Genomic DNA, 12754 nt, shown 5'->3' on the forward strand with positions numbered 1-12754 from the left:
AGTAACTCCTTATATTCTTTATCTAGTTTCTAGTATCTAGTTCTAAATCAATTTGGAGTTGTAACAGCCTCCGACAGAGAGGGACCGTTATTTGTGACAATGTCATCCAATCTCAATTACTCTCTTGCCACGTTATGCTACATGTTATACTACTGAGAAAATGAACAGAATCATCTGCAGCTGCTTGAAACTACAGATTTTTGAAATGCAGCTTTCAACACATAATCCCTACTTTGGCCAACTTTTTTACTTGAGACCATATGACCTTGGAAACATCAATCAAAAGCAAACTGAAAGCAAACTCCACCCACTGACGAAGACCATTAGTTGTGGCTGAAAGCTCTGCAGGAGGCTAGTAAATGGATCTTGAGCTAATTTCTGTTTGTTTAGTTTAACAAAATTTCTGAAATATTGATATCTTACATACACATTCTTCTATATCTTTTGAATGGAATCTAAAAATGCTAAAATGCTAATTCATTTAAATTAAAAGGAATATTTGTATTTCATTTCTGTTTGCATTTTCTGTTTAGCTGTGTTTGACCCACAAGTGTAAATAAAATGTTATGATATGGTCTTTTATAATAGAATTGTTGAGCCTAGCAGATGCAGCATCACATATCTTCCAATAAGAAAGAGCATGCAGTAGCAGGATATGTGCACAATCCATTTATTTATGTATGTATGTATGTATGTATGTATTTATTTATTTATTTATTTATTTATTTATTTAAATGTATGGGGACACAAACTACTATTATGTACTAAATGAGCAGAACAGGAGATGCTTGTCGTCTACACTTATGGACGACTTCCTTTCCATCTGGCTTTAAATGATATGAGACATCTGAACTGCTTTTCTTACCTGGTTGTCGAATTTGAGTGACTGTGTGCCCACAAGGAAACGAACGGCATCACTTTCAGCTGTTTGGGCAGTAAGTGCTCGTGCCTGAAAAATAGATCCAAAAAACTCGACTACACTGACTTTACACATTAACATGAACACGTTTTCGGGTATAGAATAAAATCGAATATAGAAACAAATGATTAGTATAGTGATACATTCCGGACAGAATTACATAGACCAGAATCACAAAGTGCTGCTAATAAGACATTTAGAATATAACACTTAGCTTTCACTCGCACACAGGTAATGAGTTATGAATGATGTGACAGTGCTACAGCAAAGTGTACCTGAAATTCGAGACCATAAATAACAGGAGCGTCGTCCTCCATTTTGCAGTTGTTTCAAAAAGTAAGAGCTTTGTAATCTTTAAAAAAAAACGGTCCTCTTGCGACAGATCAAAATATTCTTTGTGTTACGCACAGCCCAAAACACAACATAAATACACTTCCGCGATTTAGTAACTGGAAAAAATATAAAGTAAAATACGCGTACGACTAAAATACGTAACAACCGTCGTGCAACGTTGAATGGGCTTCTAAGAGTACGTGGATGAAGTCAAGAATACCAAAATAAATGGCGCCATGAAAATTGTCAGCTCTAGAACGCCGTACATGTAGTTAGAGGTGCGCACGCGCACTAGCGTTGTATCTGTCAGTCTGCAGTAAGGTAAGAAAGCAATCGCATTTGTGTGTCAGTTTTGTTGTCTGTCATTGCGTAGTGACATGGATAACCGGGTAGTATGTTCTGTGCTTTTTAAAGTGTGGACAGCTATTAGTGAAGAATGCGTTTGACATTTGCAACCAACTGTTCAGGTACGTTAGCTTATGATAGCCAAACGGCTAATGTAGGATTAGCAACACATCAACGAGTATCTTACTAAACAGACAACAATCCTCCGATATCTCGGGAAGCCGTTCTTTCGTGACCAGACTTAGTGCACGAATAAAAGACGAGAGACTGACTCGTTCTCTTTTGCTGTACTTCAGACCTGATGATAAGAGCTAACAAAAATGGCGTTTGCTTACAATGACGGGAAGTGTCAAAGAAAGATTACATAACGTTACAGTGTTGTGAAACATAGAATATTGGTCATTCCCTGATACGTTACATTACGTTAAAGGGTTATTGTCATTTTTTTGCTGTGTTAAATTGTCAAGGGCAGTAAGATGGATTGTGGGGAGGCTCCTGCTCAGCGGCCAGTAACCTTGGACATCACAGTGGAAGATATAACCAAGGAAGCCCCAGACCCTCCAGAGCCTACCCCAACTCAGACCCTTTCCAGAGACAATAGTGTTCCCCAGGAAGACAGCATTGACCTTGGTGGGGAGTTTGCCACTCCTCATGAAAACAGCAGCGCTACACCTTCAGAGAGCCTCATGGACAGGCTCAATGACCAAATGATGGAGAGCGTCATGATTTCTGACTCGCCTAATAACAGTGAAGAGGAAGATGTAGCTCCCATTGACTCCTTTCTTGATGGAGTAGTGGAGGGGGAGAAATCACTAGAAACACCAGGTGAAAAAGAGGACCGAAGTGAAATTGGACAGGACACAACTGAGGTTAAAGTTTCAGTGGAGGAAAAGCAAAAAGGTGGTCCTGAGGAAAAAATTGAAGACAACATAAAAGAGCAGACAGCTGCACAAGAGCAAGTCACAGCCTGTGTTTCACTTCAAGGTGTGAGCCCATCTGGGCTTAAAAGACTGGAACCAGCACTACAAGAAGCTAAAGGGACAAGCCCAAAAGACGAGACTGTGCCAGTGTGCACCATATTCAGCCAGGGCACACAGCAAAAGTCTCTAGTGCCTGACGGGTTCCAGCCCACCCTCATCAAGTCCCCCAGTTTTAGCATGGGGAGTGGTGGAGGAAGCACTGAGGCAGTAACCCCTAGCAAGTTGATGGCCCCCCTTGTGTGCCAGCCCAGCCCAAGCCTCAGTAAGTTCTTCACCGACAATGGACAGGCCAACCCAGCCTCCGACTTCTTTGATTCCTTTACGGCTCCCTTCTCCTTTATCTCTGTTTCAAACCCAAATGCTGAGATCCCTCCTGGCCCCAGCCCAGTGCCCATAGCCCCCACCCCTGATCACCAGCTCTCTTCCACCTCCTCTTCCATCTCCACCCCTGGAGGAACTTTTGACTCTGGTGCTCCCACCCCTAGCTCAGTCTTTGGTCATGCCCCAGCTGAATCCACCACCAAGCCCCAACCAAATCCACTCCAAGTAGTCTCAGCTCCATCTCAAGCCATTGCCCCAGCTACTCAACCGCAGCCCTTCAACCAGCTCCAGGCTGTGTTCTTGGGCAACGATGACCCATTTGCAACAGCACTGAGCCTGAGTGAGGTTGACAGGCGCCATGATGCCTGGCTGCCATCTGAGGAGACCAGAAAGGTTTTGATATCTGTGGCCACCCAGCACTATAACTCTGCCTATGTAGAGACCAACAGACTCACCATGCCTGGACTCAAGTTTGACAACCTGCAGGTAGAGCACGTACTTAGACAGTCAAATGTTTATTACATAACATGTGTCTTTAGAAAGAGCTGGGAGCAAATTTCTCATCTTACAGTATGCCATTCAAAACAGTGAAATATGTCCTCACTGTTCACTGTTCACTTTACTACACAGTCTGCAAAAAACAGTAAAGCAATGAATTTATCTGTCTCTGGAGGTCTTCCAAAACAATCCTCAGACAAAAGAAGCCATACCTTCAAAAGTTTGGTAACCAATTACAGACAAAAACAGACTCAAGTTTTTGGGGTTTTTTTTGCTTCCATCATTCCCAATGAGCATTGTTGATGTGAATGCCTTTAGCCAAAATGCTCATCTCAGATGTTGAGAGTCCATGGCGACACTTTCAGATGCTTTGTTTGCTCCTACCACCCATAGAAAACCAACAACTATATGATTTATATTTAGATAAAACACAGAAAAGCATCAAGTCTGCACTACTAAGAAGCTCAAACCTATTTTGCCATTTTTCTTTTATTAATCAGCCATATCAATGATTGAAATTGTAGCCAGCTAATTTTCTGGGTGATGGTCTACTCACCAATCAATTAATTAATTAATTAATTAATTAATTAAGAGCCAATTTTCAGGAAATAAATTAGGTCCACATGAAAGCTCAATTAAAGATAGCATTTTCTGCACTCTGTTTTTATTATGTTATCGGGGCTGTATTGATTCTAATTCTGTTCAAGTCTTTGGGGTGTCCATGTCGTTTTTTGGCCCCAAATCTACTTCATTCAATTTTGAGTAATTATCAATAACAAATCCAGATCTGGTGTTTTAAGATCCTAAGTGTAAATATCAGCATGATAACTCGTAGTTCTCTTGCCTGTACAGTGTTATGTTCCTTTGCTAATGCTAAATTTATATGTGTGTTTTACTGCAGGGCGACGCTGTAAAAGATGTAATGCTTCGTTTCCTAGGAGAACAGGCAGCAATGAAGCGTCAGGTCTTCACTGCCAACTCTGTGGAACAGTCCTTCACAGGCCTCAAACAACTGATCGTGAGTCACTCACTGTACTTATTGTATATGACTAATTTGTTCACGTTCATTTCTTAACATCAGAGCATCATTCACCATGCAATGGCAGTCTGCAGTATGTAGTCATATAGGAAAAGAAATCAGCACTTTACAAAAATCTCAGTAAGTGAGTAAGTGGACCTTGAGAGGACATTGTTTTGTCAATAGCTTCTTAGTGGGTTTCAGTCAAATTCTGTGAAATTTCATAGGCCATGCAACTTGGTTTAATTTCCACAACATACATCAGTGTTTCCCACAGATCAAGGATCTATTTGTGGTGGTGTGGTCCGGGGGTGGGGTGGGGGGTGGGGGTGGGGGGGTGTTAAGATTAATAGATAGTGTGATACAGCCAGGATTTAAATTGAGGCATGTTTAGCCACTTAGGGTCAAAACCACTGACCCTGTGTTTTGCTGTTGTCTTCTCTATAGGGCAAAAAACATTCTTTAGAAAATATTTTTCTATACTCATCTGTGTAAAGGAGTGAACATCCAAGTTAATTACTAATGAGCAGAGATTAAGATTACGGCAGCAGCTCTGATGCCCGTCAGCTAACATACACTAACAGTTAATGTCTCTGCACATGTCTCAGCTTCCAGGTATGATATAGACACAGGCTGATATTATGAGTTAGAGTTGTTCGGACCACTTTTGGGCTTATTTGACCACTTTGTACTGGCACGTCTTACCTTCGTCGTTCAAGCCAGGCCTCTTCCACCACGACTTTTTCTTCTGCGTCTTATTAATTTATAGGCGGCGTTAAGGGGCCTTCACATGATAAGAAATTTGCTCTTCGCTCACCGCCAGGTAGGGCGCAGAGGCACTGAGCGGAGGCGGCGGAGCTCAGGTATACGTCATCAACAAGTGCGAGCAATTCACCGTTGCTAGGCAACGCAAGTACTTCCTTTCACTCCGGAAAGCTAATCGTTGTTTGTAAATTATTACACACAATGCATCTGAGTTTGTCACAAAAGAAGGCCCTTGCAGTAGCATAGTAGTAGTAGTAGTAGTAGTAGTAGTAGTAGTAGTCGCTATTCCATGCAGATGCAGTAGTCACTGTGTCTGCCTGGAATAGCGAACGTACACAAACAGCTAAGCTAACGTTAGCATTGTATTTAGCTTAATGGTAACGCTGCCTGGAGCTGTTATCTTATTGGTTGCGCTTTGAAAGGTCAGTGGCAAACGAGGTCAAAGTTCAAGTAATTTGAACTTTGAGCGCAGCGGTAAGCGGCAGATCCGAGCGGTGCGCCACGCCGAGGGTAGCGGTGCCGCTTGGTCGGGCGCCAGCGCTCTCTCCATAGGGAAACAATGGGACAGCCGGCGCAAAGCGTTTTTACCGCTGATCATGTGTAGGAGCCTTTACAATGCATACCGCCACCCAGTGCACCAGAATTGTAACGACACGCGACATTCTCAAAGCAAACAGTCCGGAGGCGAGGTCGAGTCAAAAACTGAAAAATGTATTTGTGGCGGCTAAAATTTATTCGTGGCGGGCCGCCACAAATAAATGAACGTGTGGGAAACACTGTACATACATATACATATATTATGAAAAAATACAAACCTGTAATAAGATACAGGTCAAAATTAGACAGGCATGGGCACAGCAGCATGATGCAAGCCCTGATTCTGTTTCTGCTCACCCCCATGTTCTCATATCCAGTGCTGAATAACAGTGAAATCAGTTAAACTGCTTGAGAACGTCAGGTTGGCAGCACTTTCTCTACTGCCATACAATAAAACCACCTTGAGTAGTTTAACAGCTCTGTCAGGTAGGGATGCAGCAGTCAAGCTTTTTCAGTCCTGATACTGATACCTGGGCTTTAGGTACGACCCATACAGAGTACCAATTTGATACCAAGTTTTAATTAAGAAGATGTATTGAAGAGACTGGGATAATTCTTTTGTGGGTGCGACCATACGTTTGACTTTAACTTTGCTCTCCTATCTTTGTAAAAAAAAAAATGTAACAAAAAAACCACATCTATGATAATATAATGATTATACAGTGGTATTAAAAAGTTTGGGGACCCCTGATCATTTTCAAGAGTTTCCTTTATAAATCATTGGTTGTTCGAATCAGCAATTTCAGTTAAATATATCATAAAGCAGAAAAACACAGTGATATTTGAGAAGTGAAATGAAGTTTATAGGATTAACAGAAAGTGTGCAATTATTACTTAAACAAAAGTAGGCAGGTGCATAAATTTGGGCACCCTTGTTGTTATATTGATTTGAATACCTTTTAGCACTAATTATTGGAACTCAAGCACCCTTGTTGTTTTATTGATTTGAATACCTTTTAGCACTAATTATTGGAACTCAAAATTTGTTTGGTAAGCTCATTGACCCTTGACCTACATACACAGGTGAAGCCAATCATGGGGATGTAAGGTGGCCAGTTGCAAGTTGTTCTCCTCTTTGCATCTTCTCTGAAGAGTGGCAACATGGGAGCCTCAAAACAACTGTCAAATGACCTGAAAACAAAGATTGTGCAACATCATGGTTTAGGGGAAGGATACAAAAAGCTGGCTCAGAGATTTCAGCTGTCAGTTTCCACTGTAAGGAACATAGTGAGAAAATGGAAGACCACATGCACAGCTCAAGTTAAGGCCTGGAGTGGCAGGCCAAGAAAAGTCTCAGATAAGCAGAGGCGAAGGATGGTGAGAACAGTCAAACTCAACCCACAGATCAGCTCCAATCTTGCTGCAGATGGTGTCACTGTGCATCGTTCAACTATTCAGCGCACTTTGCACAAGGAGATGCTGTATGGGAGAGTAAGGCGGCAGAAGCCTTTTCTGCACACACGCCACATACAGAGTCGTTTGAGGTATGCTAAAGCACTTTTGGACAAGCCAGCCTCATTTTGGAATAAGGTGCTGTGGACTGATGAAAATAAAATTGAGTTATTTGGACATAACAAGGGGCAGTATGCATGGCGGAAGAAGAACACAGCATTCCAAGACAAACACTTGCTACCCACAGTAAAATTTGGTGGTGGTTCCATCATGCTTAGGGGCTGTGTGGCCAGTGCAGGAACTGGCAACCTTGTTAAAGTTGAAGGTCGCATGGATTCCAGTCAGTATCAGCAGATTCTTGCGAACAATGTTCAAGAATCAGTGACAAAGTTGAAGTTGCGCCGGGGCTGGATACTTCAACAAGACAACAACCCTAAACATTGCTCAAAGTCCACTAAGGCATTCATGCAGAGGAACAAGTACAATGTTCTGGAATGGCCATCTCAGTCCCCAGACCTGAATATTATTGAAAATCTGTGGTGTGATTTAAAGTGGGCTGTCCATGCTTGGAAACCATCAAACCTGACTGAACTGGAGATGTTTTGTAAAGAAGAATGGTCAAAAATACCTTCAATAAGAATCCAGACCCTCATTGGAAGCTTTAGGAAGTGTTTAGAGGCTGTTATTTCTGCAAAAGGAGGATCTACTAAATATTGATGTAATTTTTCTGTTGGGGTGCCCAAATTTATGCACCCGTCTACTTTTGTTTAAGTAATTATTGCACACTTTCTGTAAATCCTATAAACTTAATTTCACTTCTCAAATAGCACTGTGTTTGTCTGCTATATGATATATTTAACTGAAATTGCTGATTCGAACAACCAATGATTTATAAAGGAAAATCTTGAAAATGTTCAGGGATGCCCAAACTTTTTCATATGACTGTATCATCTATATTAGAAATTTACTGAATTGTTATCTATTGGCATGATGGTATCCATGCTAGGGATGTTGGTTTTGGTTAATTTTGCTTTCGATAGCCCAGAGTTTAAGCTTAGAAGCACATTGGAGTGCATCTCCCAGTCAGGGTTTCCATTAGAAAACACTGGTTCGGGTCAATGTGGAAGATTTCAGGGTACCAGACAAATAGGAGAAATTCTAGTCAAATATTAGCTGTTAGGCAAGGCAAGGCAAGGCACATTTATTTGTATAGCACAAATCATACATTAGGCAATTCAAAGTGTTTTACAGAAGCATAAAAATACATTAAAATCATCCATTTCAAAGAAAGAAAGAAAGATTAGAATAGAAAAATAAAAATAAAATACAACTAAAGGAAAAATAAAAACAGAAGCAAGTAAAAGACAATAATTTAGCATTTAGAATTATTAAAGTCATTGAGCAAATATATTTACTTGAAGTAAAAGCTGGAGCAAATAATAATGTTTTCAACCCTGATTTAAATGAACTGACAGTTGGTGCAGACCTCAGGTGTGCAGGGAGAATGTTCCACAGGTGAGGAGCATAATACCTGAAAGCTGCTTCACTTTGTTTGGTTCTGATTCTAGGAACACACAATAGACCTGTCCCTGATGACCTGAGAGGTCTGGATATTTCATATGGAGTTAATAAATCTAAAATATATTTTGGTCCTAGACTATTTAATGCTTTGTAGACCAACAGTAAGATTTTAAAGTCTATTCTTTGACTCACAGGAAGCCAATGTAGTGATCTGAGGACTGGTATGATATGGTCCATTTTTCTGGTGTTTGTAAGGATTCGTGCAGCAACATTTTGAATCAGCTGTTGTTGTCTAATTGATTTTTTGTTTACGCCAGTGAAGACTCCATTGCAACAGTCCAACCTACTGAAAATGAATGCATGAACAAGTTTCATGTCTTCTTTGGACAGACATCTCTTAATTCTGGTTATATTTTTCAGGTGGTAGTAGGCTGATTTGGGAATCAGCTTTAAATGGTTGTGAAAATTCAGGTCAGAATCAATCATTATACCAAGATTTCTGGCTTTATCTGTTGTTGTCAGTGACATGGAGTTAAGGTGAGCACTGATCTTTGACCTTTCATTTTTGGGGCCAAATACAATCACTTCTGTCTTATCTGCATTAAGATGAAGAAAATTCTGGCACATCCACTCATTGATTTGATGAATACACTCACTCAGTGAAAGTAAGGGACTGTAGTCGTGATGACACAGAGCTAGGGGCAACATGTAGATGTTGAAAAGAAGTGTTCCGAGAATGGACCCTTGCGGCACCCCACACATCATATCTTTTCTTTCAGACACATGCTCACCGACTGACACAAAGTAGTCTCTATCTTGTAAATAGGATTTGAACCAGTGTAGTACAGTGCGATTAAGTCCCACCCACTTTTCCAGTCTGTCAAGAAGTATGTCATGATCAACTGTATCAAAGGCAGCACTGAGATCTAATAATACTAAGACTGAGGTTTTGGAAGCATCATTATTCAGATGTATGTCATTTAAAACTTTGATAAGGACAGTCTCAGTGACGAAATCCAGACTGAAATGCAACCCTTTCAATATTTTTTCCTAGAAAGGGAAGATTTGATATTGGCCTGTAGTTACTTATTACTGAAGCATCCAGATTAGTCTTTTTTAGGAGAGGTTTTATTACTGCAGTTTTCAAGGCCTGGGGAAACTGAGCAGAATGAAGATAATTATTTATTATCTGCAACACATCTGGAGCTATGCAATCAAAAACATTTTTTTAAAAATTTGTTGGCAGAGTATCAAGGCAGCATGTTGTGGATTTTAACTGTGATACAGTTTCTGTCAGCCTTGTATGATCTAGAAGAAGATGTGCTAGATTAACTGGAGAACAAAAAGACACAGATGGACTTATTGTTTTGCCTGAGCTGGGGCTGCATACTGGTTGTCTTATCCTTGAAATTGTATGTGTTTAAAAGGCTGCAAAATCATTGCATGACTTGTTGGATAGCAGCTCAGGAGGGACTGATGCTGTGGGGTTTGTCAGTCTATCCACAACAGAAAGTGTGGGCATTATTACAGTTTCTGTTGGTAATCTCTGAGAAGAATGCTACAGTAGCCTTGCCTTCTTCAGTTCATGGTTATACGTGTGGAGACTGTTTTTGTAAATCTCATAGTTAACCTGGAGTTTGGTTTTTCGCCACCTGTGCTCTGCCTGTCTGCAGACTCTTTTCTGGACTTTGGCAAGTGTGGTGTTTCTCCAAGGTGCCTTTTTCCTTCCTGACAAAACTTTGGTTTTAATTTGGGCGATCCAGTCAATAGTAGTCATAACTTGGGTAGGGCAGTGTTGGTGATGGTGTAAAAGAGTGAAGACTGCACAGGTGTTATCATTAATATAAGGCTTTTTGATTACTTCTGTTCCACTTTTGTTAAGAATAGCAGGTGTGGCCATTTTAAATGACACACAATAATGATCAGAAAGAGCAACATCCATCACCACAACCTCAGAGATGTTAAGCCCTTTGGAGATAACCAAATCTAATATATGCCCTTTGTTATGTGTTGAATGTGTTACGTGCTGAGATAGGCCAAAATGATCCAGAATGTTTAAAAGTTCTTTAGCACATCCATCTTTGAGATTATCAACATGAATGTTGAAGTCACCCACTAACACGACACAGTCAAAAACAAACAACAGACAGTAGATTGGCAAACTCATCAGAAAACTTTGCATTGTATTTTGGGGGCTTGCAGATGGTTATGACGACTGATCGACAGGGAGACTTTGATTGAATGGCAACATATTCAAAAGATTCAAACTGACTGTAAGAGACTCTCTCTTGCATTAAATGCTATCATTAAACAAAATGACGACTCCGCCTCCTCTCTTATGCATCCTGACTTCACTTATGAAACTGAAATTCGGAGGGGCTGACTCATTGAGAACTGCTACGCTGTTATCTTGTCCTAACCAAGATTCAGTTAAAAACATAAAATCAAGCTTGTGCTTGATGATAAAGTCATTGATTAAGAATGATTTGCCTGCCAAAGACCTAACATTTAAAAGAGCTAACTTAAATGTGCTAAAAAGTCCAACATCCCCATGTTTTAGAACATACTGTGGCTGACATGGAATACATGTTAAATTCGATGATGTGATGTTTCTGGAGAGATGGACCGATCTTCTCCTCCTATGTATTGAGACATGATTCAGTGAAGCTTCTGGCACAATGGGCCCTGGCTTTTCCTTGGAAAAGTCAGGCATAACATTTGCCTTAAAAGCTGGACCCAGAACACATCAGTTACCAACATAAATAGGTGGCTGTGCTGCTCTTACTAGGGGACTGGAGTACTTTCAGATCAAGCCGTGGAGGGGGTGGAGGTGGTGCCCGTCGGCGCTGTGGTGGTGGAGGGGGACAGAGTGGTTGTAGGGGGCGGGGTGGAATTTGGGGGGACAGGATCCCAGATGGGCGAGGAGTAAGCCTGATACCAGCGCTGACAAGTTTGTTCATTTGGTCAGTAAAATTCAGCAGGGGGAAGGAGGATGATGGGATACCTAGTGAAAATGATGAGCTAGATGGAGTTTGGGCAGTTGGAGATGGTGACCTAGGTGGAGTTTTAGTGGTTGGAGTCAGTGAATCCTCACGAGCAGTGGCCCCTAGTGGAGGACATGAGGCATCCCCTTTTTTGCTCTGGCATCCCTCATGGTGGGGGGAGAGTTGGTTCTCCTTCATGTTTTGGTGTTTGCTGCTTTTGTTTGGATTCCTCTTGTCTCTTGTCCTTGGCAGTGGGAACAGTGTGACACAGAAAGAAAGATAGGTTGGAGGCAAAAAATTTTACTCCTCACTTGTTTAGGGAAAGACCATCTCCTTTGAAAAATGTTTGCGATCCCAGAAAAAGTTTAAATTGTCAATAAAATGCACTGAGTGGACATCACATGCAGTTGAAAGCCATCCGTTTACTGCCAACAATCTTCTGAATCTCTCTCCTCTCTCTAGCTTCTGACTTTCTGTCAGGCCTTACCCTTATCTGTGAGTCTTTGTTGCACATCTTCCCTTTAGCTTTTATCCACGGCTGTGTCTTACTCTGCACAGGTGTTGAGGAGGATGATAATGCAGGCCAGCCTGTCGCATCACAGATCTCTGGGCGCTGGGTTCTACCTGTTGGACGTCTCCTCATATCAGCTGATTTACTCTTGGGCTTTGCCCCGAGAGCATTCCAGGGAGGACTAAAACTGGCAGATTTATTAGCCGGTACACAGCCCTTTAGTTTCGAGGGAGCTGTATCAGAGCTAATTAGCTGGATGTTAGCATTCTCCAGTCCGCTGTTTTGAATCAGTGGCAAAGTGCTGTCATTTCCACAAAGTCTGTTCACTTCAGCATTTATTTCCAGACGCTGGACTTTAGTTTCCAACACTGCAACCTGCTGCAGAAGTTTGTAGAGGTCATCTGTGGAGAAAGGAGGCATCTTGGTGCTAGTTAGCTTTAGCTGCCAGCAGGTTTTTTCTGTCAGTAGGCCAGTGCAGAATGTATCCATGAAAAATCAGAGATCACAAGGGTCATCCACAACTTTTAAATATTTGTCCATAAAATATGTCTTTAGATGTCCAATTCAGCC

The 12754-nt window shown here is 41.3% G+C and overlaps 2 protein-coding genes across 4 annotated transcripts in view; one reads left to right on the forward strand and one right to left on the reverse strand.

Annotated features, from left to right (window-relative positions):
- eipr1 (EARP complex and GARP complex interacting protein 1) overlaps positions 1-1500 on the reverse strand; it is a 155429-nt gene extending 153929 nt beyond the window's left edge. Inside the window, exons 1-2 of the mRNA XM_070979313.1 lie at positions 1195-1500; positions 866-949 (exon numbers count right to left, since the gene is read on the reverse strand). Coding sequence (XP_070835414.1) covers positions 866-949; positions 1195-1236 — 126 coding nt within the window. The 5' untranslated portion in view covers positions 1237-1500. The remainder of the gene's footprint in view (positions 1-865; positions 950-1194) is intronic.
- A 17-nt stretch (positions 1501-1517) lies between these two features.
- trappc12 (trafficking protein particle complex subunit 12) overlaps positions 1518-12754 on the forward strand; it is a 58960-nt gene continuing 47723 nt past the window's right edge. The window contains exons 1-3 of one of the 3 annotated variants that reach the window (XM_070979304.1): positions 1518-1573; positions 2065-3384; positions 4298-4414. In XM_070979304.1, the coding sequence (XP_070835405.1) occupies positions 2074-3384; positions 4298-4414 (1428 nt within the window). In that variant the 5' untranslated portion in view covers positions 1518-1573; positions 2065-2073. Of the gene's footprint in view, positions 1720-2064; positions 3385-4297; positions 4415-12754 lie in introns of all 3 variants that reach the window. The other 2 variants (XM_070979305.1, XM_070979306.1) reach the window with 2 other exon arrangements.

The sequence above is a fragment of the Chaetodon trifascialis genome, chromosome 14, assembly GCF_039877785.1.
Source record: "Chaetodon trifascialis isolate fChaTrf1 chromosome 14, fChaTrf1.hap1, whole genome shotgun sequence".
Classification (NCBI taxonomy): domain Eukaryota; kingdom Metazoa; phylum Chordata; class Actinopteri; order Chaetodontiformes; family Chaetodontidae; genus Chaetodon; species Chaetodon trifascialis.